This window comes from Fringilla coelebs, assembly GCF_963513975.1.
Source record: "Fringilla coelebs genome assembly, chromosome: 4".
NCBI lineage: Eukaryota > Metazoa > Chordata > Aves > Passeriformes > Fringillidae > Fringilla > Fringilla coelebs.
The window spans coordinates 72,728,123-72,752,008 of record NC_140032.1 but is presented as its reverse complement, the minus strand read 5'-3'; the positions used below and the strand labels follow the sequence as shown (position 1 = coordinate 72,752,008).

Sequence of the window (23,886 nt, the reverse complement as noted above, 5' to 3'; positions counted from 1 at the left end):
AATTCCCCTATTCCCCTCCTGGCAGGCCCAGAGCCACTACCCACAACCTGTGTGCCCAGAGGCTGTGTGCCACTCTGCCTAGAGAGGCTGTCAGGCACCCTGGCACTGGGGACAAGCCTCTCACGTCTCCAGCACCTGACACCAGCTGGGGCCAGGGCTGCTCCTGTGGAAGCAGTTCTTAGAGAGCTCTACCCACAGCACTGCACCGCACCCCTGACCTCCCCCAACCAAAACTGATGTCTTCCACTTAGGGCTCTGTTACACCAACACTGACGTTTAACCCACTCCATGTGTTCCAAGGACAGAAAAAGCCAGGGATGGCTACAGGCATCCGCTACTTCTCCAAAAAAGTCTTCAGCCAGAATCCATCTCATAACTCTTGTTCTTGCAATATACCAAATCTTGTCTCAGCTAATGCCTTCTTTCACAGAGAAACCGTGTACAACTTCTAGGGCAGGTCAGAATCTTCACCTTCTATGCTCCAGTTTTACAAGAGCCATTTCTTCAATTTTTTAAGGGAATTAAGAACGATTTCCTCATCCATCAGCTTCCTCACTCCTTTTCAGCTCCACTTGAAATAATCAAAATTCAGCAGCAATACAATTTATGTAAGGATTTAAAAACAAGATGACCAGAATGACTAAAACCATCAGGTGATTAGGGCTTTGAGCTGTTTCTTCTTGCCTTCTGGTGTCAGATTGCTTCTTATCTACTGTAATTTTAAACGCTACATATTTGCTTTACCCACTAAATTAGAATCTGGATTATTCTGCTGCTTACTTTAGATTTCCCAAAGGTACAGCCTTCACATTGCACTAAACAACCCCCCTAGCCTCCAAATCCTGCTGTTTTCAATATTTACTGGAACACTAATGTTAGCATAAATGCAAATAGATTTTAAAAAAAAAAAAGGGACTACTTCTAGGTTAGATGTTAACACCACTTGCACAACAAAAGGCCCAAACCTCTTCTCTGTGTCCATATCCACAAGAGTTTACAGTCCCACAGAACGGTTAGACCTTTGCACTTCATCTCAATATGCAGTAAACAACTAATAGAGCAATTTTTTTTTTCAACGAAGGACTGAATCACAGTGTTACCTAATACATCTGACTTCTCAGAAGGTTTAAGTATTATTGGTTAAGTGCTGCCACAGTCGAGAGTCCCTAGAAAACAGACTGAAACAGGCACTGACGAGACAGAACACAACCTCTCCCCCGAGCAGCCGAGTTGCCCAAGGGGCTGCGTGAGGCACACGAGGTGCAGCTCTCAGCCCCAGAGCTCTCCAGACAGACGGCACAGCAAAGAGCACCTTTCCCACAGCACACCCCATGCACGGGCACCCCAGCCGCTCCAGCATCCCAACACACCCACCTGCTGCTCAACAACTGCGATTCTTGCTGGCAACACACAGCAAATCATCTTGGGAATCGGGCATCAAGACAACCCAGCCTTTCCACCCTAAGGTTTCCCAGAGGAACTCGGATGAAGCCAGGAACAACTGACCGAGCAATCCCTCTTGCTGGAGACATGCATCCACAGCAACACAGAGGCCAGGTGCTTCCCCCTGTACCTGGAGCTCTGAACCTCTCTTCATGGAAATTCTGAGCACCTTCCTGGCTGACAGAGGCAGACACAGGGGAAGAGCTTGAACAGCAATGAGAACACCCGAAGTTTGATGTACACGTTGATTTTTACTTTGCCCACAGCAGCGTGTCCTGGCCCTGGTCACCTCTGTGAGCTCTTGCTCCACTGAGGGCCATGCCATGGCACGTTGGACATAGCACACCACGGCCTTTGTGCTGGCAGGAATGAGGCCATCCACAGGAAAGGGAAGCTTAAGGTGCAGGTTTGTAAACATCTGTCCCTGCACATGAGAAAACATGGTGCAAAATATCTTAATTTTGAGGCTACTCAAAGACACAGCAAGAAGACTTTTTCCCGTTCTAACAGCACCACAGCGCAGTCAATAACTGCATCTCAGCTCAGCAGTGGTTTCTGAAGAAGGTTTCCACATCTCTAGCTCTTCTGCTGAGATTGCTTCTTCTCCAGGCTCCTTGCTGGAGTTAACAATGTGACTTGGTCATTGCAGCACAAAACCAGTGTCTAGGTATTTGGTACAGACTGGGAATTATCCAACAGTGACTAGAAACGCAAAGCCTCCACTAGGAGCTCACTACTAGCAGAGCTGCAGAGCCAGCATGTATGACCCTACACGGACCGTGTCACCTGGAAAGCAGGTGGCACGCAGCAGATGATGCTGGGAACAGCAACCGCTCCCAATATGTGGGTTGGAAGAGAACTCCTGTACTCCAAGGAGGATTTCCAGAACAGTGGCATCACTGCTCCCACACTGGAGTGTGTCAGGAGAGAACAACTATCTTCCTTTATCCTGCTGTGTGTGTTGAGGATAAAAACAAGCAGAGCCACCTGCCTCAAGCGGAAACGCTAAGATACTCGTCTTGAACAATTTTAGCCCTACCTGGCCAACCCTGAGGGAAGAAACCATCTCTGCACTCACCTTTGCAGCTGCAGTAGCTTCATGTTAGCCCCAGGAACAGGGATAAAACTGCATTAGACAAGAATCAAAACCAATCCAAAGAAACAAAAACACCCTCCCTAGAACTATCATATTTTAAACTAAGATAGGAACGGTTTGGTCTTCTACACTCCAGTTGCCCCGTTTCACTGCTAATGAAGTTAACAATTGAAAGAGAGCTACGCACAAGCAATCCCCCAAGAGGGAGAAGCCCCTGCTAAATGACAATTAGATGCTCTGGCCAAACAGATTTCCAGACTCCAGCATTGTGTCACGTTGATTTCATGCAATCTTGTCAGGCTACACCGCTGCAGAGACATTCAGATACACATTTATACAGCACTGCTGCACACTGGGGGCAACATCTGTTTGCAATGTGCTGCTCAGATTACCACACTTCTAATCAGGTTTGCAGCTTGTAGGGAACAATTGTTCTTGGCTCAAATGCGAGCCAGGTGGAACATCTTTAATCATATAAGAAGATCCCAATCTTCAAGGAAATTCTGTTCCGATGTTCTTTTTCGAGACACAGGATTATAAGAGGATGAATTCCCTCTAACAACTGCAGTAATTACATGCCTTCTGCTGGTTCTTCATTTTAGGGTATCGTGGGGGTAGCCCAAGAGTGGGGCATAAGAGCTTTAAGCTCCCTTGGAATTGGGAACATACTGCCACCATCACTTCATAACAATTTGCCACATGTCAGCCCAAGGATTAGCGGCGGGCTGCAACTAAATCTGCACCAGTTCTCTGACAACAGCCAGGGCAGCAGCTGCTCAACACTGTAATGGATTTACACATCTCATCACCTCTATTTTCAAGAGCAACGAAAATGGAAGAATACATGCTTGTGCCTGGCACTATTGCTAACATTTTTTTAAATAATTACTCTAGAGATTAAAGAGCAATATAAAAAATTAGTGCAACTTGCCCATTACTGCCGCAAGATTTGAAAAAACTTGAAAAAAAAACCAGTAAATAATTTTGGAGAGAAAAAGCAGACCCTTGGCAGAACCCAGACATACCCTTTATACCTATGATGGGTGAACAATTTTAGGTTACTTAGGAAGGGGTATCTAGAATAGCTGAAGTTTTAGATGATCTTGATACAGGGAAATATCCAGAACCTGCATTTAGCAAGGACTATAACTGAAACCACAGCAAAGAAGGTACAGAGTAACATCAGGGAAGCTTTCAATGAGGACAGATATTGACAAGAACTTACTCTGCCAAGTTACCTAAACCTGAAACACTTTACAACACCCAGATGACTGCACACAGGTCTGGGCCCCTTTAAACAATTAACAGCAGCTGCCAAAGAAACGTGTACTGTTGCGTACTGGAAAGAAACGTGTACTGGAAGGAGAATCTTCCAAGTTCTAAAAGCAGCTCAAGTCTTTTTTGTTTCTTCTGGTCTGATACTAGCAATTTCTTAAGTTCTGTGTATCACTTAAAGACCCAGACTGCACAGGGGCCCCAGGGCTCCACAGCCGTGGTATAAAACTTGCAGAGGTTTGAAACCCTGTTGGAAGCAGTACACAAAAAAACACTGAATGGATCATCATCCCCCACATCTGCTCCTGCCAGGAGATCACACATCTCCGCCGCGACGCCGTGCACATCCAGCAGCACCTACTGCAGCGGGGCATCCAGGGATGTGTCCAAGGCTCCGGATGACTCCCATGGCACTGCGTCTGGCACACAGCCGGCTGGTTTGCTGCAAGATCGACACAGCTGGGACAACACAGGCCACACCACAAAGCCCCTCTTATCCCAAGGCAGCCACCTGCAGCCACCATTTGAAGACACCACTGGGTTGCTGAGTGTGGGAAGTCTGGAAGTCAGAAGAAAGCTGCTATAGACCTGGACTCGCTTTGTTTCACTCTCTGCACAGAGAAGAGGTCTGCAGCGGCTTGGAAGCAGTTACCATGGAAGCTACAAAAACAAAGTGACTTGATCACATCTACAGCACGCATCGTCTGTACAACATTCAGCAGAACTCTTAACGAGATGACCTGAACCAGAACCCCATCCCGAGATCCCAGGCCACAGCTCACGGAGATTCTGCCACAGGAGCCAAATGCCTGGAACAGCTTCAGGCAACACTGCCCAACATCGCCACTTCTCACACAGCCCATCCATGTAACTTGGAGTGTTACCTCAATTCTTGTATTCCTTCTGGGAATTGCAGTACTAAGCTGAGGGAAGCAAAAGGCCATCCTAGCCCGGCTTCATCCCACCAATCATTAGTGTGAATAAATGCAAGATGGCCAAAGGCACCGAGTACAGCTCACCAGCCAACTGCACTGTATTGATGACATTGCCTTCTTACATTGGAGAGCATCACAAAGTGTCGTTCTCCCGAGCTTCTGAAACACTTGATAATAACAAAGCACAAGCTGGTTAACACACACTTGAACCAAACACTTCCATTCTAAAATGCTGTTGACAGGAGATGTCTTCTCCACTGGCACCATCCAGTTCAGGCATTCCAGAACCAGGACCTGTTTTCCACAGGTGAAGTGCTTAAGTGCCCCAGTGCTGGCTATTTAATTCCCTTTCATTAAGAAGTTTGCAATCTAGGGTTTGTTTCTATCAGATCAAGCACTGGAATTCTTTCCCAGGCAAAGTTTCTTTTCTGGTCATGTCAGGTTTTGGAGCATTACTATTTCTACAACAATTCAGGCATAAAGCAGTGTGTGTAGCAAGTTTACTCGTGAGAACGCTTTTAGTAGGATATACACCAAGGGTGAGAGACACCAAGAGCTTCCACAGTGGTTCCCTAGGCCCCAAACTGAGAGGAACAGACCACCTGTTAGCGCATTTCACACCCCTTTCCCTCTGTGGACACCAAGGGACACAAGTGTTGCTGCTGGCTCTCCATTCCCACCGGACAAAAATAAGCACAGAAGGTCTAACAGACAAGCAGCTATAGTCCATCCAATTACAGGTTTCTCCTCCTGGTGACCCTTGGATCAGTGCCAGACTGAAATGCACTCTCAGCTCCACAGGAAACATCCCCAGTCACAGCAGTCCACAGACTTTCCCAGCGATGACTGAAGGCTTCCAGTTCCAGGCTCTGCTGCTCCCTTGCCTCACCTTCCCAGACAGAGGTTAACATACCTGGTGACACCTGCTTAGCCAGATAACCAGCAGTTGATGTTGGTGGGTCCAAAGATGACACATGACCTGCACCATCCTGATGCTCTCTCCCAGGAGGTGACCCGAGTCAGTTCATTACTGAGTGAAGAGCTGCTTTCAGCAGAGAACCCTTAGGCCTCCAAAACAGGACCAATCCTCTGGGTGACTCTACTCAGCCACAACCCACACACACGACTTACACATCAGATCTATGCCAGAGCAAGGAACACCAAGCAGAAAAAACCCAACCTTTGAGTTGCAACTCTAGTCAACACAGTAGAACACAACTTCAGTAAGAACTGTCACTTGTCAAGAAAGTCAGTTGCAGTTACTTTAGAGCTCCCATGTTAATAAGGTCACCATTTCATGTCATTGTAATTCAACAAGTCAGAACCCAGTGGCCAGAGCCCTGGGCAAACAGTGCTAGCACACTCCCCGTGTGGCCCAAAACACGTTACAATAAGGAAATGAAACTTGTGCTTGAACGAGATCCCAGAGTCTCTCTTGCAAACACTGGAATTGCACTCAAGGTATCAAACCTCTGTTCCACTTGCCCAGCAACCACCTGTCCTTGGATGCCCTGGGAAAGGGACACAGGTGGTTTACTGCTCAGTTACACGTTTCACAATCACAAGGAACAAACCAGAAAGAACAGGTCACACAACAGTGTTAAGTATAAGCAGAAATCAAAATATCAGGGAGCGACATTTGTCAAGTTGGCCCCAGAAAGACCTCAGCTAGAAATTAAATATATCCAAGTCAACAGCTTTCTTCTTTTCTTAGCTGTCTTGCAACTCCTCTTTTCAAGAAATTACCAAGAACAGTTCAGTGGGGAACACAACCCAGCTTTGAGAAGATCAATATTACCATTTAAATTTTTTTTCTACCTGATTTGTTTACTAAGTGCGACTCACAGTTAACACATAATTAACAATACCTTTCTTGAAACCAAGACAATATTTATTCTTGTTTAAATGCCAGTTAAAAGTCCCCAGGAAACAAGGCTATAGAAAAGTGCACAATTTTTTCCCAGTGCCACAGCTATCATTATACAACCAGCTCAGCGTGTCTCAAACAGCCTGTTTTTTCAGTCATGACTGAATTTCAGGGGATTTTTCCTCCCCTTAAAAGAGGTAACTCTCTTTTTTTTTTTTTCTTAGTGTGTCCAGAATTAGAGCTTCGATTCCAAGCAACAAAAATAAAGCACATGATAAAACACAGTGAAGACATTTGTTACCATCTAAAGCTATATTATAACCATCTAAAAAAACCAGCAACAGTCAAATGCACTTCCAAGATCACATGTGAGGAAAGCAATACAATAACCTCTGGACACAAGGGTATGAATACTTGGCAGGAGACAGAACACCTGATAGTCCCCATCTTATATGGGGTGTAAGCTATATTCGTTTGTTTTGCACGTGAATTCAGGCTTACCTGTAAGTCAATGCAACCTCTGGAATGAAGATGCCAGGGAAACCTTTCCCAATAGCACCTGCAGAGCAAACCCTTCTTCACTTAAATGTCTTTCACACGGCTCTGAACTACTGGCCATGAACAAGGTGACAGAAAGCAAACTTGTCCTGAGAGAGCAAAACACCAGCACAAGCTAAGAACACGGTCCCACAGCAAGCGGAATGAACGCAGGTGTAGGGACAGGAGCAGCCACGGGCACAGGGATTCTCACCGAAGGCTCTGCAGAAGCCAAGAGCATTACCCTGCCCACCCTTCACCGTGGGGAGCACCGGAGCCCGTGTGAGCACTTGCAGCCCCACCAGAGCGTCTCCAAGAATGCAGGACCCAAGTGAAAGAAAACACAGATACTGCCTTAGGTTGACCCCAGCTGATTTATTTTAAGGCATGTGTCCTGAGCTTTTGAAGTTCCATAAGAACAGTCTGTACATGTCATACTAAGGCACCTTTATCACACAAGAACTCGAAACAAAACCCAAGTGGCTCCAGAAGCGACTGATCCTCCTTTTTACCATTCAACCACCACACAGGCTTTGCTTTGTCAAAGGTACCAAAATAAATACTAAAGTGCTGATCAACCAAATGTTAAAACTGTTGCTTAAGTTGCAGGGTGATGCAGTTTCCCACTCAAAATGCCCACTCAACATGTTATTTTTACTTCCATTCAAGGTAAACATAGTCAAAGCTGAACTGAAAAGCAATAATGAATGCCCACCCTTCCCATGTAGACACAATGTAAAATATTTGCATTTGACTCAACTTGTACAAAAACTGTGCATTAAATGCATAGAAGCTCACTGTCTTCACTCGGCTGGACAACTGAACTAGAGAAACAGTGTGAGTCAGAAGCAGACTACAGAGAAATAGCAAAATTTAGCCTTAGCAAGCCATTTCCCTTAAGCAAAAGCCCTTGTGGTTCTGCCCAGGTGATGCCCACTGCACTAGCTCAGCAGAACCACACCCTACCAAGTCGGTCCCAAGGCTCCACAGGCACCAGCAGCCAGATGCACAGGTGGTTTTAATTGGAGGTAATGAACACACCAACACATCCCTTCAACCCAAGGGCTGTTAGGAGGCAGCAGAGCCTTTGGCCATTCTTTGGTCACTGAACTGCTGTGCATACTTCAGCAAATACATACACCTACAGGTATGTATGCATACAGCTATACAGCTACGAGGTAATCATGTCACAGATGGAACTTGCCTTGCTGAGAAATGAAAGGAACAGAACCAAAGGGATCTTCAGCAGGACTTGTCTGTGGAGCAGCATGTGGCTCCACATTCTTATCTGAAGATGCTCTCCTGTCCACCAGCCTGTCTGTAAGAAACAAAATGGAACAGAACAAAAAATAAAGTAAAATGAAATAAAAAGACACCTACGCAAAGCTATGCACTGTACAGGCTGAGGGAGGAGTATCTCGTATGCTTGTAAGAAGCACAGCTCTCGCCTGCACAGCTGGTCTGGGCAGCTCCTTCCTACTGCAAGGAGACAGGCAGAGTACCTGGGAGGCTCTGCACCCACATCTGTCCTGCAGGAGCACCAGGGTGAGCCCGAGCCTCTGCGCAATGCTACGGAAGCTGGGCTGGGGGTTCTTTCCCAGCGAGGAAGCAGACTCGCTTTCTTGGCTCCCAATTCTGCACAGATGATTAAGCGGTTACAGGAGCTGTTTAAGAAATCTACTTCCTCACAGTGCTGTCAGAAACGCAGCATCAGATGTCGCTTCTGGCCCATCACTAACTGATGATCACAGCAACACCAACAACAGAAAAACAACAAGAGGCAGGAGCTCCAAGCTGTCACTCTGTGTCACAGCTCTCCACAAAGGTGCTCGGTTCAGAAATCCATCCAATTGCACATCATCTTTCACTGCAACCAGCACCACTGTACTAAGAAAAGCCTCACCAAGTATAAGCAATACGTTCTGTCCTGGGATCTGGATCCCCTTTTATGGGAGAAGTGGTTCATCACCCCAGCAGCACCCATCACTGCACACACTGACATTAAGCCCCTCAACACACGAAATCTGATGGTAATGCCAGCCTGACCAATTGTGGCAACACCTTCATCCTCTAACAAAGGCTTTGCATATTTACATAGGTGTTAGTATCATAAACACGTAAGGTTTAAAAATATTTTCCAGATTTAGAAACATCTTTAATTTATGTAAGAAGCATCAGCTCAACAATACAAACTAGGCTTCTGAGAAGAGAAAGAAAGGATTTGTGTTTCGAACACTAGTGAGGACCACCAACTTACACATCACTGCATGTGAGTTATATAGTACAGAACAGCAGTTGGCTTTAGTAGAAGAAAAACAGAACCACTGATCAAATCTGTACCTGCAATTCTCTTTTCTCTGGATGGCAAACAATTTACTTAGTACTCAACAACCTTATTCCCTCAGAGCAGATAGCCTACACCTAAAGCAAACTCAGCCTTCAACCTTAATGCATATCTAAGGAACTTGCACTAAGTCTCACATGGCAAAAGACAATTTTATAGTTACAAGACCTAATTTTACAATAAATCTCCTGATCTCCCACGATTCCAGCCAAGCCTGAGAAAGTACCAGTAGACAACATGAAGTATAATTACTTCTGCTTTGGCTGCAGCAAAGGCATTAACACTGCTAAGTATGCTCACGTGATCTTTGGCACAACACCCTCGGCATCAAAAAGCCAGGTGAAAAGGTCCCTGAAGGCTGTGACGTGTGTACCTACACGCACACCCAGACACAAACCAGCAGCGCTCCCCCTCCCGAGGGACAGCAAGCCCCAGGAGCTCAGAGCAGCTGTAAGGCAGCCCATCCGTGCAGACAACGCTGCCATCTAGTGTGCTGCTGGTAAGGGAGCGACTCGGGCTCATTTCTGCATTTTCTCCCTGTGAGTGACTAAAATCCCTAATGCTGGTCACTACTGAGCAGAGCTGTGCCCTTGGGTTTGGTTTACGTTTCAAATACAGCATGTCAAGTGTGTTATCACACCCAGCTCTCCTGTGCACTGGACTACCTTGAAGAGCTGAGCCCAAAATGTACCTTGGTTATCACCTTCCTTGGTCCTTGTATTTGTTCAAAACTTGCGGCTTAACCAAATCAACCTCATCCAACTTGTATAAGCAGTGCCAGCAGTCCTGAATTGAGAACACAGATTCTGAAAGTGGGTGGCCTTGTGCTGACCTTTGGTACAAAGTGATCTGCTCCAGATTCATGAGTGCGTTATTGCCAAATACTAAGGGCCACATTTGGAAGGAGCGTGCTTAACAGATATTCAAATCTACTACCGAACCCGATCCTTCACTTGGACTTGGAAGGAATGCTAAATTTCAACTAGTACATAAGCCATTTTTCCCAGCTACCAGAGAGACATTTGACTGTAAAATGTGTGCAGGCTACATTCCCAACTCAAAAACAGGAATCTGATTCCATCCACACAGGATACAAGGGAAAACTAACAAGCAGAGTTTCACAAACAAACCCACCCAGTCACTTTCCTAAAGGATTAGCAGGTAAAGTGCATATCCAATAGGAAAAACACTCAACTGAAGGCAAAGGTATTTTTTCCAGTTACTCAAAAATCAACTTTACTGTACTTTTAATTGCCAGAAACTTGCTGATAGACAGCCAAGCATATACAATCTGTTTTTTAACATTGTCACATCTTCCAAGTCCCACTAATAAATCTGATCTGAATGAAACCAGTATAGGAAGAGCAACTAACAAGCATGTGTTCAGCAATTAAGAACAGAAGGTAATGCCAAGTAAAAACCATGGAGATAACTGACTTCACGAGGAAAAAGTTTATTCAACTATTGCCATATCAGTACAATAAACCAGCCCTTACATGTAGCCACTCAAAAAGGACAGTACAAAACATTAACATAATGTAATAGATCAATTTTCTTTCAGGCATTTTCAAAGGACATAGCAGACCCACACAATCTTCTGCTCTGGTGTGCAAGAAAAAAGCTGCAAAGGAATAAAGCAAGCAGCCAAAATTCTCTTCCATCTGACAACATACCTCTGCTGCTGAGAGCCTCTTGGCAATGAAGGTGACACAAGCAGTGCAGAAGAGCTAGGATACTACCATTTTTGCAGTAATTGAGCCAGTAACTACCAGTTTCAGACGGTGAGTTCCTATTGCACGTGTTTTCAACAAGGAAAAGGAAAGGAAGACAGGCCCAACCGTGCCCTCAAATGCTCAGAAAGAATGTTCTGTACATAGCCTGCACGGTCCTTGGACAAGCAGGTGTTGGAACTGCTGAGCAACCACAGAGCCCTCATTTACTGGGAAGCAAAGTAAGCCTTCAAGCGTCCCTTACTTGATCTTAGCAGGTCAAACTCTCTGTCCAGCAGCTCCTCCTCTGTCAACTTGGAAAAATTGTCCTCGCCAAATGGGTTCCACCCTGACATATCAGGTGGGTTACTGATGTTCTGCTTGGGGTAACCGGCAATTGCTTCAGCATCAGGAATGCCTGACCTGTAGAGTCAGTTCAAGGAAGCAAATAAAGAGAAACACAACAGGATTGGTTATCAGGGTCAAAATCAGAGATGCTTCACAATGCCAAGTCCTACACACAAGCAATTAAGAGCTCATCCCAAAAAAGCTGAAGGCTCATTTAAAAGAAGCCTAATCGGAACGTAGATAAATCTATAACCTGGTTTCTAACATCAGTGAAACCAGACAAATCTCTAGGTTCTTTTATTTCTAAGTCAGAAAGGAAGGGGATTTGTTCACAAGAATTAATTCAATAGTCATCATTTATTACCATTTATTATGCAAAGGCAGGTCTGAGGGCCACTTCTCAGGGACTGTATGTATCTCTTCTGAGGTGTACTTCATGTTACATACTCAGGTCACACCTCTGAGCACAGGAGTTGGCAGCCCTAGCACATCAAGGCCAACTACAGAGCTGCTCTCAACAGGGTGTTTGAAACTCCTTTCAGATACACATAACCCCATTCAACATAGACTGCTGACCACCCCAAGCAAAGTGGTTAGCAGTCAGTTGCTGGAGTAAACCCATGAACAAGAAATACTGCAAGAAATACTTTAAGAAATTGTACCAGGCTCATCTGTTAACAAACCGTCTCACTTAGCTCCCAAAATATCCTTTACCACCGAACACCCACTGTCCAACTGCTCTAAGTAATCTCTTACTACCAAAGCAAGTAAGTTCTAAGAAAAGGATTTGGCAGTGCTTACCACAACTAGCAATGTAAGCCAGGAGTAACCCCCAGGCTCAGCTGAGCCACAAATCTCACCTGTTTGTAGGGTAGGGAGGATCTGCCACTGTTCCACCATGCACTGGGAGCGACCTGGGGTAGGAGATTAAGGCTGGTGCAAAGTCTTGTGGAGAAGTGATATACTCAGGGGACTGCACCTGCTGTGCCCGCTGCTGAGCCAGCATCTGCTGCTGCAGGAGAGCCTGCTGGTACTGCTGCACCTGGGAGATCAGGGCTGTGTTACCAGAACATTCATGGGCTGGCTGAAACTCTTCTGCCAACTATCAGCGCTGCTCTTGCAGCCACACACGGCCACCTCCACCACCCTTTGGAACACAGGGGCACAGAGCAACAGCTCCAACAGGTCAGCGACTGCTCCTCTGTTCCAGCCTATTACCACTTACATTCCTGTAATTACTGCAACCCAAATGTAGGCCACTGCAACACGGCTGACTGTGTGTTCATCATACTCTAGTCTTAAATCTTAATACAAGATGCCAGGACAATTTCTCCTCACCTTTACAAAACAGGCTACGGCAGTTAGCTCTCCTGCTTTTCAATTAACAACTGGATATCACCATCTTCAGTCACTCTGTTGTGTAACATGTATTTACTACTGTGGCTAGTACTGCAAACATGAATCAAGTACATTTCAAATGAGATGTACAGACAGACCTTATCAAACTCAGGATAGATCCCATTCTATCATTAATACACAAGTGCAACTCCAGACAAGCTGGTTTGCATTAACTTCCCACCAACTAAATATTATTTTAGACGCCAAACTGCATTCTATTTACCATGTCCACAGCTCAGTGCAACTAGCCAGGCACTTGTACTTCTCTTACTGCATCTACATAAGAGTAGATTTACAAGCATGTGCCATATTCTAAGACTGCACTATCTCTGTGACTTACCATAGCAGGATACTGTGACTGGGCAGGCTGCTGCTGGTACACAGACTGCAGCAACAGCTGCTGCTGGACCATCTGCTGGTGCACTGCGTGGTGATACTGGAAAGACAAAAAATAGCTTTAGAAGATAATGATGCCCCCTCAGAAGTAAGCAGGTATTTTAATTAATGCTTCTTCTGACTATCACATCTATGACTCCACAGCATTTTTTAATTAAGATATCATATAATCAAGAACCAGCTTGCAATTCAGTCACTGCACTTGAATCACTCGGTTTGGAAGCCTTTTCCTTCCTCTACTCCCCAGCCAATTCTTAATAAAAAACCCCAAAAAAACAGAAAAAAAAATCAGACAACATATTCAGCACTGGTGCATGTACAGCCATCTACTGCAAGCACAAAATTATCACCCATAATCACTCCTATCACTCCTATTTATCCCAAGCTCCTTTACACATGGCTAAAGCCTTGAAGTCACACAGTGGTGATGCCAAGCAAGACGGAATTCAGGGTCAAACTGCACGAACACAGCACAAGGCAAGCAACTTCCTAAGACAGACATTACAGGGCCAATGAAGGAGCAAAGCAAAAGCAAGAAGGGACAGGAGTTGTTTTAGCTGGAAAAGTACAGGCAGCAACAGCGGAAGTGTTGAATGATTCCAAGGGTTACAAACACACGCAATGAGTCTCCAACACCTCTCTAACAGCTCTGACTGTACCTGCTGGATATAAGCATCCTGCATGGCAGGCTGGTGCTGCAAGTGGTGCAGCTGCTGCAGTCTCCAGTCTCCCTGCTGCAGCTGCTGGAGGACCCTGTGCTGCTGTGGGGTGGTCCCTTGGGACTGTGAGATGTCTTGTCCATTCCCTGGTCGAGCGGTTCCTGTGACAGACAACACTACTGACATCCAGACCTCCCAGCTTCACCCAGAGCTCTCCCTGGCCGCTTTTCACCTCAAGCTGACACTGCCAACATCTCTTCCCAGTGTGACAACCAGGACACCCAGTAGATACCAACTTGACTTCTTTACAAGTAATTCCAGGCCTGCAAATGAACCATTTCTATGTGCAAGATACTGGAAGCTTCCCCTGGTCTCAGGACAGCAAGCTGGGTTCCAGACTTCTGCTTTACCAGCATTTAAGTTCCACACTGCAGGACCTCAAACCCTTATCTCAAAATGCAGCTTTGTATGCATTCAGCACAGAGGGGTTTTTTTCCCCCCTAAGGAAAACTATTAGCTCATCCATCAAACTCCCTTAAACAGAACACCTCATGAATTTTGCCACTCAATTGCTTTTTCACCTTTTAAGAGACAGGTACTACCATAAATTTCCCTCTACCACAATGTGTTTTACATTCTCGAGTGCTCATGAATGATCTGTTCCTTGTCATAACAGACAAAGCTTTTCATGCTGGATGTTACATGGATCCACCCAGTAAAAAGCATTTATACCTGGGACACAAACATTCCCAGTGGCCTTGAGACTCTTCCAACACCATCCCTCAAACTACTCTTTCCTCTTCTACAGCAGGCACATAACAGCATAAAACGCAATTAGAAAGTGTCCTAGGTATAAAGGTCACCTATTTCAGGGAATATTTATCAGCGCCATAACTCTTTCTGAATGAGAAAGAGCAAGGATTTTTCAAAAACCCATTTCACTCGAATGAGTCTCCCCTAATTCCTCCTGCACCCACAGTGCCACATGGAATCAATCTGTCAGTCATGAGAGAAGTGACGTGTTTCCACTCCACAAATACCACCAACCTATTGGTGCTATCTCATGACTTCTTGAGGCACAGGAGAATATTTTTCCTACTATAAAAAACCCAGTTTTATACAGAAGGGCTCTGTACTTTTTGTGAATTATTCACAAGCCAAAACAAGCGTGAACTTCTGTCTGCAGTGGGCAAGCTCATTCAAAAACCAGTGTTAAGCACAAGGAAAAAACACTTGCACTTCTCAGTCTCAATTTAGTTTTTGCGGCACCCCAAATTTACAGCTCACACAGTCAGAATCTTTCAGAAATCAAGATTTGGTTTTTGGTATATAAAAAAATAAGACTGATAAAACAGAGTTTTAAATGTTATCTCTGGTAGAGCAAGAAGAGGAAGAGAGGCACAATTGCTTCTTTATTTTGGTCCACCCTCAGACTTCAAGTTACCTTTTTGCCCACGATTGGCAAATTCCCCAGGAACTTGTACTTTGACAGGAGTTGCTGAGCTCTGGATTGCCAGCACACTGGAAGGGGCAGTGCTCGAATTGGCCTTTGGTCTTTGTCGTGGTGCAATTGAGGTTTCTGTTGGTCCAACAGCATCTGTTATTCTGAAAGGACAATTTTTGCCCAAGTAAGATACTTGATGAAAAGACAAATATTTCTAGTTGACACAGTACATCTCAACAGCTGAGTTATGTCTTAATCATGTGCTACTCTACTTCAGCACTGCTTCTAAGTATCTTAAAATTAGTTACCTAAAACTCCAGTCCTGTGTTTGAGTCCACAACCCTACAATTAGGAACACGACTAGTGTTCATATGTACAAGAAATAAGAAAACATTATGCATTAGGTCAAATTATTTCTACCTCTACCAATTTCTTATGTTTTCATTCCTTTTCTTGCAAACGGAGCTGATATTTACAGCTAAATGTAAAAGCACCCGAGTCACACATGCTGGCAGATTCAAGCCCAAATAACTCCCATTAACAAGGAAATAAAGGGTAAAGCATTTACCCAGCATCAGCCTTAGGTGCATACACACCAGATCACAGCAGAAATCAGAAGCATGGAGAGGAACGCCAACGGTTTGGGTTTGTTTTTATTAACAAGGACCAAAAAAGTAAATATTTTTCCATAAAAATTTAAATTTCTCAAAACCAAATAAAACCCATTTACCTACAAAATATTTGTTTCCCTCCATGGATTCTTAATACAATGAAAAAAGCAAAGGAGGGGAATCCAAACAGACTTGAAGCTCTTAGAAATGCAGTTTATCTAATGACTTCTACTGAGGTAACACCTCATTTACTCCCAAGCGTATGAAAAGAGATTTTAAACAAACATGTAGCTAAACAACATTAGGAGAAAAGTCACATCCTCTGCTCACCTTGCTTTTATTTGGCTTTTTCTAGCAGCTGCCTCACTAGCTGTCATGGGTTCAGGAAGACTTGAGGGGACAGGAGAATTCTTGGGAAAAAAAAATTTGGATAAATTAAAAAACCAAAATCCTGAAACAAAAAAATTTGTTACGTATTGAAGAAGAATACTTGGATTCAAGAGCTCCATGTGCCAAGGCCGCATGCAGAACTCAGCTGTAGCTGATAATAGGTTTACCTTTCAGTATCTCTACATGCTCTCAGTGTGTGGCAGAAGTAAAGCGGGACCTGACTGTCTGACACTCTTGTGAGCCGCTTCACTCAGGTACACTGCCAGCTATCAACAGTGAGGTGCAACACGGTCTCTAAGCACTTGGTGTGACGCACAGAGACTCACTTCAGCCTCACTCTCTAAAGCAGAGACCAGTCTTTGGAGGAAACTGTTTTTAGCACACTCTGCTCTTCCACCACAACACAAATTCCAGGAAACCAAGCAGTGCCGAAGCTTTGATGGGCTTTTTACCTTACCCCCACCTCCACCACATTGCTGGATGAATGCCACATCACCTAGACTGTGTTTTATAAGGAATATGGCAGTCGGGGGCACAGGAGGAAATCAATCATCTCTCATGACACATGCACACAGCAAATGCAAATCTAAATCTGGCCACAAATAGAGACAGTTAATTATCAAGTACTGCAAGACTTCCTGGTTTATTTTAATCTGTGTTTCCAAAAGGCAACACTCAAATTTACTGAGGACATCCTTCTACAATGCTAAAGGAAAAAAGGAATTCAAAGGGATTTCAGAAAATTCACTGGTCTGCCTCTGAGGACAGAGATTGCTACAACCAATATCTGTTAAACTCAATTTTGAGATGGATTTTTCCGGATGCTTGTCTTGAGAGCCACTTAGTAATACTCAATAATCGCTGAAAGTCCACGGCTTCCGTTGTACTACAGATGTAACTATATCTATGAATCAAGTGATCTTGCAGACCAAGCTCAGACCCCCACAGAAAACAAGGGCAAGAAGGCAGGCTGACTCAAGTACTGCTCTGTTTGCTTTCCAACTCACTGGAGTCCTTCCAATGGGCTACCACAATTGCTAAGGATGCCTAAGCAAAGGGTTTACCCAAGAGCAAACATACATGCTCTTGACACTCCATTTACAACATTCAGCCTTCTACTGTCAACAAGGTTAACATCTGTATATTTAATATTGATTGCATTAAGAGATCACTAATGGCTAAAATCCCAGGCTGGGTATTGGGATGGAAACAATATAGTCCACGGAGCTATGCTCCCACAATTAGGAACATATTTTATTTACAGAGAGCTCATACTGCGCGCACACAACATCAGCCTGCCATGTTCTCGGCTCTGTGATACATTCAGGGACCAGGCATGTGACAGACCTGACATGACCTCTCAGCTCCCTCACTGACTTCTCAATACTAACTACGTAACACACTGAAAATACACAAGGAAGCCGAGAGCACTTACATTTATATTAGACACTGGACACTCCTTTTTGGCAATTTTAAAGGCAAAGTAAGACACTTGAAAGATATCAGGTCTCTTCTCTTGATCTGGTTCAAGCATATATCCTGCAAAAATTGATAAGACTTATCACTGCTAGATCACAAAAAGCCTGTTGAGACAGTACGCTACCAGCAAGGAAAAAATCCAGCAGTTGCACCAAATCAGCTTACCACCATAGAAGTCTTTGCACTGTTATCTTGGGTGTGGGGGACTTGTTTTAGTACTTTTTGTCAAGTCAAATAGTTTATAGGGTCAAAAAACAATTGGAGAACATGTATGCTGCTTGATATGTTGACAAGCAGCTGCGCAAAAGGGAACTTAAGTGAGGTAGGAATTAGTAATTGCAGAGAGAAACAACACAAAAATCAACTCACTGCACTAACATATTCCAGGATTAACACAAAATTCAATGCAGCTAAAACAAGATTGACACATCTTACTTCATCATGCTAAGGGCTTTTCGCTGTAGGTTTCATTGACTATGAAAAATTCTGCATATAAAAAATACAGTTTCATTAATAAAAGGACCTTTCCTGACAAAACAAAATTCCTTATGTTCCCTCTCAAACGTTTGCTTGTCGAATTAAAAGGTTTGTTGTTTTCCCATGAAATCAAATATAACACAGTACACACAATCCAGCAATCTCACCTAGATAACCAGAGAACATAACTAAAACAGTAAAATACACTTCCTAAAAAACCTACGCCTCTAAAAAGACATTCTGCCATGAAGTAAATGAACACCATGAAAATTTAACTTCTCACTTTTGATGAGCAAAGTGAAGTACACTTGCACAAATGCTCAGCAGAACGGTCAACCTAACACATCATTTTACAAAAATCCTCCATAGGTTGAAAAAAAAAAAAATAATCAGACGGACCCCAGAATTCTACCCAAAGTCATTATTTCATGTCCTGTACAGTTCACCGCAAGTTTAATTTAAGAGATTTACCAAAATAACAGATTCCAGCATTCAGTGGCAGCCCCATGACATGGAAGCAGAACACTCACTGAAGTGACTCCTGCCACATGATTCTGAAATGTTAAGCTCATGGGGTGGGGCACGTTCAGCTTGTTCTTCCCCAGTCACTGCCTTGTAAAAGAGCTGAGATGGAGCCAGAGTCCCTGAAATAACGTTTATGACCAAGGGCAGTTTTTTATGACTTCCACTCCAAATGGAAAGAAGGGAAGTTTACATAAGGGCATTCTGCCTCACCCAGATATATTCCATGTCAGTACTGCTCATCTTGGCACAACCATTCATTGAATTTAAAAAATCTGCATTCATACCTAGGAGAAAGGATTAAAACCCATACTTTTCTAAAAAAAAAAAAAAAAAGTAACACTGTGACAGAAAAGTACTTAAGTCCTTCAAAAACCCATCTCATTTTGTCAGTACTGGCAGAAGGCAAGGGCTTACTATCCTAACTGCTGTTCCTCAATTATGAATGTGCACTCAAAAAAGTGGTTTGGATTTGGTATGGCTTATTATATAAAAGCATAAACTAGGTAGTCAACACATCCATAGCTTTGAGTTAGAAGAGGTCTTATTGAAAGCTTTTCAATTTTTCACATGCTGTCCATCTCACTCTTTCAAGGCAGCCTACCCTAAGCTGAAAACAAGGACAATACTGATGATTACTATAAATATTAGCTCCCACATCTCTGTGTCTGGGTAATGGTTGAATCACAAGCCTCAGAACTGCTTCACATGCAAAATTTTCTTTCACACTTAGCATTTCCAAACTGTTGCCAGAGCTCAGGTCTGACACTTGGGGTTGCACAAACCTTTCCATATTTTTGTTCTGGTAAAAACCATGCAACTACTATTAAAATTGTCCCCAGGGCAATGAATCTCAGAACACTGAGGGTGCTATGCTAAAGCTGCATTTCAAATTTAGCTAGGCACAACTGTCCAACTTGGACAGGAAAGTCTAACATTCCAAAGAAAACACACACTTAAGGCAAAAAATATGAATAAAGAGAGCTAAACAATAAACAGAATAAATTTCCCCACTACTTTGGGATTTATCAACACCTAAAGAAAAAAAAAAACATCCCTGAGTCCCAGAGAAAACAAAAGGCTCCCCTGAGCTTCCAGAAGGCTCTTGGGGAGTTGAGAGGCACAGGTCAATGCAGCAGGGTTTGACAGCAGAGGTGCTGAGCAGCAGCTGGGGTGCTCTGCTGGCTGAGGGAGCTGGAGGGCCTGTGTACTTACTGATCAAGCAGTGCACGCTGTGGGAGTACCGCGAGCCATCGGGGATGGTAAAGCTCCCGTCGCAAATGGCCACCTGACTTTCCCCAAAGGGAAGGGAAAAGAAGCACAGCTTATACAGCAAGCAGCCCAGTGCCTGTAAAAGAAACACAAGCCCTGTGAGGAGATGAGAGCAAGCCCTTGCTACCGCAGGGCAGCACTAACGACGCTGCTCCCCGGCCACAGCGATGTTGACATGCTGTGAAGGAGCTGCACTTGGGAACACAGCTGATCAAAGCTGCTCTAACACCGCTTGCTCATCCACTGATTCCTGTAGCACACCTAGTACAAACCAGAGCACAGCAAGACCTGCATACTCAGTGTCATATCACCCACAGATATCACGACTCTTTGCACTAAATTCCTTATTTTTCTCCTTATCTGAACAGCAACTACTAAAAAAAAAAATGCCTTTCTTGATCATAATGCCAATAGGTTCCCATAAGAAATTGCTGGGGGCTATCAAGGAGAAATCAGAGCCAACATAAGAAGAGATGTTCTAAATCACATCCCCCTTCCTTTAAAAAAAAAAAACTAAACACACAAATCCAAATATGGGATTCGTTTTCTTTACACAAATGACACTACCCAAGATACTTCTACTGTTCTGTATACTACAGCTGCCCAATCTATTTCATTTTCCAATAATTACTTTTTCAGTCAGTCAATGCTGGTTTTAATTCCCCCTTCCTTAACCAGTCCCATAGACCATACTATCCGATTTTTTGCTTACCCAGATATCTGCCTTGGTAGTTATTGGCTTTCCTCCATATAGATTGATCATCTCAGGAGCTCTGTACGACAGTGTAGTGTACCTAGAAACATAAAATAGAGAGGACAGAGGTATAAATATAGCATCACAACTGAGAGATCGTTTTCCTGATGCACCATGCACACACAAACCACACAAGTTTCAGACATGTGCCTGGAATTGTCTTGCAGATCCACGTTATTAGTGCATTTGCAGCACCACAAATATCTGTAGTATGAGCAGCAGTATGAACTAACAGACACAAGAATAAGCATTAAGTCACATGAAATTGTCCTGTAGTGTTGTTGCCCGAAAGTAGACTTTTGCCAGAGGGACTGTGCATATGCATATGCAGAGGCGGGGCGACTGCTGAGTCCCACAAGGGCTCTCCCTATCCCACACTGAAACATGCAGAAGGCAGACTTCAAAACACTAACACCCCAAAACAAGTGCTCAACTGGTAGTTCAAACACTTCAGAGATGGAAAAAGCCTGTCTCACTTCATGACTTGAAAACTGTATTTACCCCTCTGCAGTTGTTAGTCCAGAAAGGCAAAACAACAATAATAGATGTTTTCAAGAGTGTGTCTAAGAAAAGCTGAAATACTTTTCTGATCAGTCTCAGGAGAATGGACAGACCATACTCTACAAATGAGACTACATAAATCCATTGTAGTACTTCTTTATATGAGTTCCTGGTATCTTAGCAAGTATTTGCTTACCACTATTAAAAAAGGAACAAATGAAAAATATTCAACTCCTAAAGTGGCCAGGAGCCAGACATGTATTTTTGAACAATTTACTTCCACAACAGCATGCTTTTTGCCAACAGCTTTTTTTTTATTAAGAATTGCTGTTTTAAAAAACAATCTGTGAACAAACTGAGCTCATCTTATCAAATACTTCCAGTCTATTACTATATTTATGCCAAAATTAATTCATAATCAGCCATTAATTTCAATTCATTACTGATACATGCACATCACACTATAAAACATGGAGTTTCCTGGCAGCCCAGTTGTTTACTATGACAGATGACCTAAAAGTAACTTACTTTTTAATTTCTTCTTCAACCATATTAACACCATCTTTTTGAGGGTTCAGGTATTTGTTAGTGGCACTGCCAAAATCACAGAGAACGTAGTTCCCGTTATCATTTAACAACAGATTCTCCACCTTCAAAGAAAACCAACACACAAAAAGTACGTTAACTTAAAAGCATGATTTTCCAGGTTAAGCGTTACTCGATGTTCTCACACACAAACAGGAAGTTTTCCCAAAAATCAACTGCTCACCTTGGTTTTAGCAATAAATGATGTTCTATAGCTAACATCTGTTTATAGCTCCACCAACAGCAAGCTCTCAACTCTAAACCTGTCTTACAGAAATCTCTCCCATACCCTCAATCCTTTTCAAGCAGATCCCTGATTTCAGCCTGGATTTCCTGACAGGTCATACCTTGAGATCCCGGTGAACTATAGGTGTTTTGCACTGATGCAACCTGGCAACAGCTTCACAGGTATCACAAAATATCCTCATTACTTCTGGCTCTGTGAAGCCTGTCTGCAGACGCTGGTTCATCTGGTTCACAACTTGCCCAGCTAAAGAAACAGAAGAAATCTCTTTCAAGTAATTCCTACCAGGCACAGAAGTAAAGACTCAGTTATATGCATTAAGTCTATGATGCAAGAAAGTTTTCCACAGTTACTGTATTTGAACAAAACAAACCTGGTTTTCCAACTGCACATTCTTGTATCAGCCTAAAGAGAAAAAATATTGGCTCAAATGAAGACAGTCCAGTCCCTGAGGCTGAAATGTGTTTGAAACCAACTGCTGCAAACACAAATAAAGAACCCATCACACCAATATGTCACCTGAAAACTGTCTCTTGCATTAGGATCCATAACCCAAACTCCATCAACTGAGTTCACGAATTCATTCTCTAAACATCCTCTCTGTCTTCCGGGGAGACAAAGGAGGAACAAAGGGGAGGCAGGGAAGGCAGGAAACAAAGCCCTGAACTCATCCTCCAAGGAAGAAGACCTCCCTTTCCCTTTTCATAAGTTTCTTTGAAGACTGGCAATCAATACTTGCCTGTTCCTTGCAGCAACTGTACCAGACACCACTAAGCTCTCCCCACCACAACACTCACTGCACACAGAGATGAAGAAGGATTCTTGAAGAGACACAGAAGGGTCTTGGTGGGCATTCTGTCAAACAAGGATGCTTACAACACAGGAAGCCTACCACTGTCAAGCTGTCTGACAGCTGACATCCACGGGGCCACTTACCAGGGCCATTAGGGAAACAATACTACCAACAGTGAGTCAAAACTGAGCTCCCAGAACGGTACAGAAGTTCATCCATACAAGCAGGGTAAAGCGCCAAAAATGTGGCCATTAGTTTTCAATTTCTCCTTAAGGCATCCCCCAAAACCTACCTGAATCTACATTGCCTTTGGCTCCTTATGGTACAGATAGCACAAACTGTAAGGCTCAATACTTATACTGCAAATATAACCCTCAGATGCCTCAGCTCAAAGTATTGGTCAAGCAGTACAGACCATGGGAGGCTTCTTTCTAGAGTATTTACTTTGTGCTGCAGCACTTGTTGCAGAGTATCACCAATTACTTGGGTTAATCACCATCTCATACTAGGAGGCCAGTCTTCCTAGATTTTAGACAAATGCTAAGTTAAACTCATTGGCAAGTTTATCCCCTACATATGTGAAATGACGGGAACAGAACAGCAAAACAGACAGTCCCTGACTTAGGTATTGTTTCAAACAAAGTTACATTGTCAAACAGGAACACACGGCTAACATCTTTCTGGACAGCACTATCACTCTGAACTTCACTACACTCATATGTAGGAAATGACCTGTCCGATGAACCTTCTACAACACAAATCGGTAAGGGAGAAGAGTGGTGATAATTTGCTCGTCTTGGCTATCGA

The 23,886-nt window shown here is 43.7% G+C and overlaps 1 protein-coding gene across 2 annotated transcripts in view; it reads right to left on the bottom strand.

The window, feature by feature from the left end:
• Window positions 1-23,886, bottom strand: part of BMP2K (BMP2 inducible kinase) — a 49,756-nt gene that overhangs the window by 6,107 nt on the left and 19,763 nt on the right. The window contains exons 4-15 of one of the 2 annotated variants that reach the window (XM_084204851.1): window positions 22,390-22,532; window positions 21,986-22,107; window positions 20,915-20,996; window positions 20,146-20,278; window positions 17,888-17,991; window positions 16,393-16,472; window positions 15,452-15,612; window positions 14,008-14,168; window positions 13,293-13,388; window positions 12,415-12,596; window positions 11,472-11,629; window positions 8,358-8,471 (exon numbers count right to left, since the gene is read on the bottom strand). In XM_084204851.1, coding sequence (XP_084060977.1) covers window positions 8,358-8,471; window positions 11,472-11,629; window positions 12,415-12,596; window positions 13,293-13,388; window positions 14,008-14,168; window positions 15,452-15,612; window positions 16,393-16,472; window positions 17,888-17,991; window positions 20,146-20,278; window positions 20,915-20,996; window positions 21,986-22,107; window positions 22,390-22,532 — 1,536 coding nt within the window. Of the gene's footprint in view, window positions 1-8,357; window positions 8,472-10,934; window positions 11,630-12,414; window positions 12,597-13,292; window positions 13,389-14,007; window positions 14,169-15,451; window positions 15,613-16,392; window positions 16,473-17,887; window positions 17,992-20,145; window positions 20,279-20,914; window positions 20,997-21,985; window positions 22,108-22,389; window positions 22,533-23,886 lie in introns of those variants that run through there. The other variant, XM_084204852.1, reaches the window with a different exon arrangement.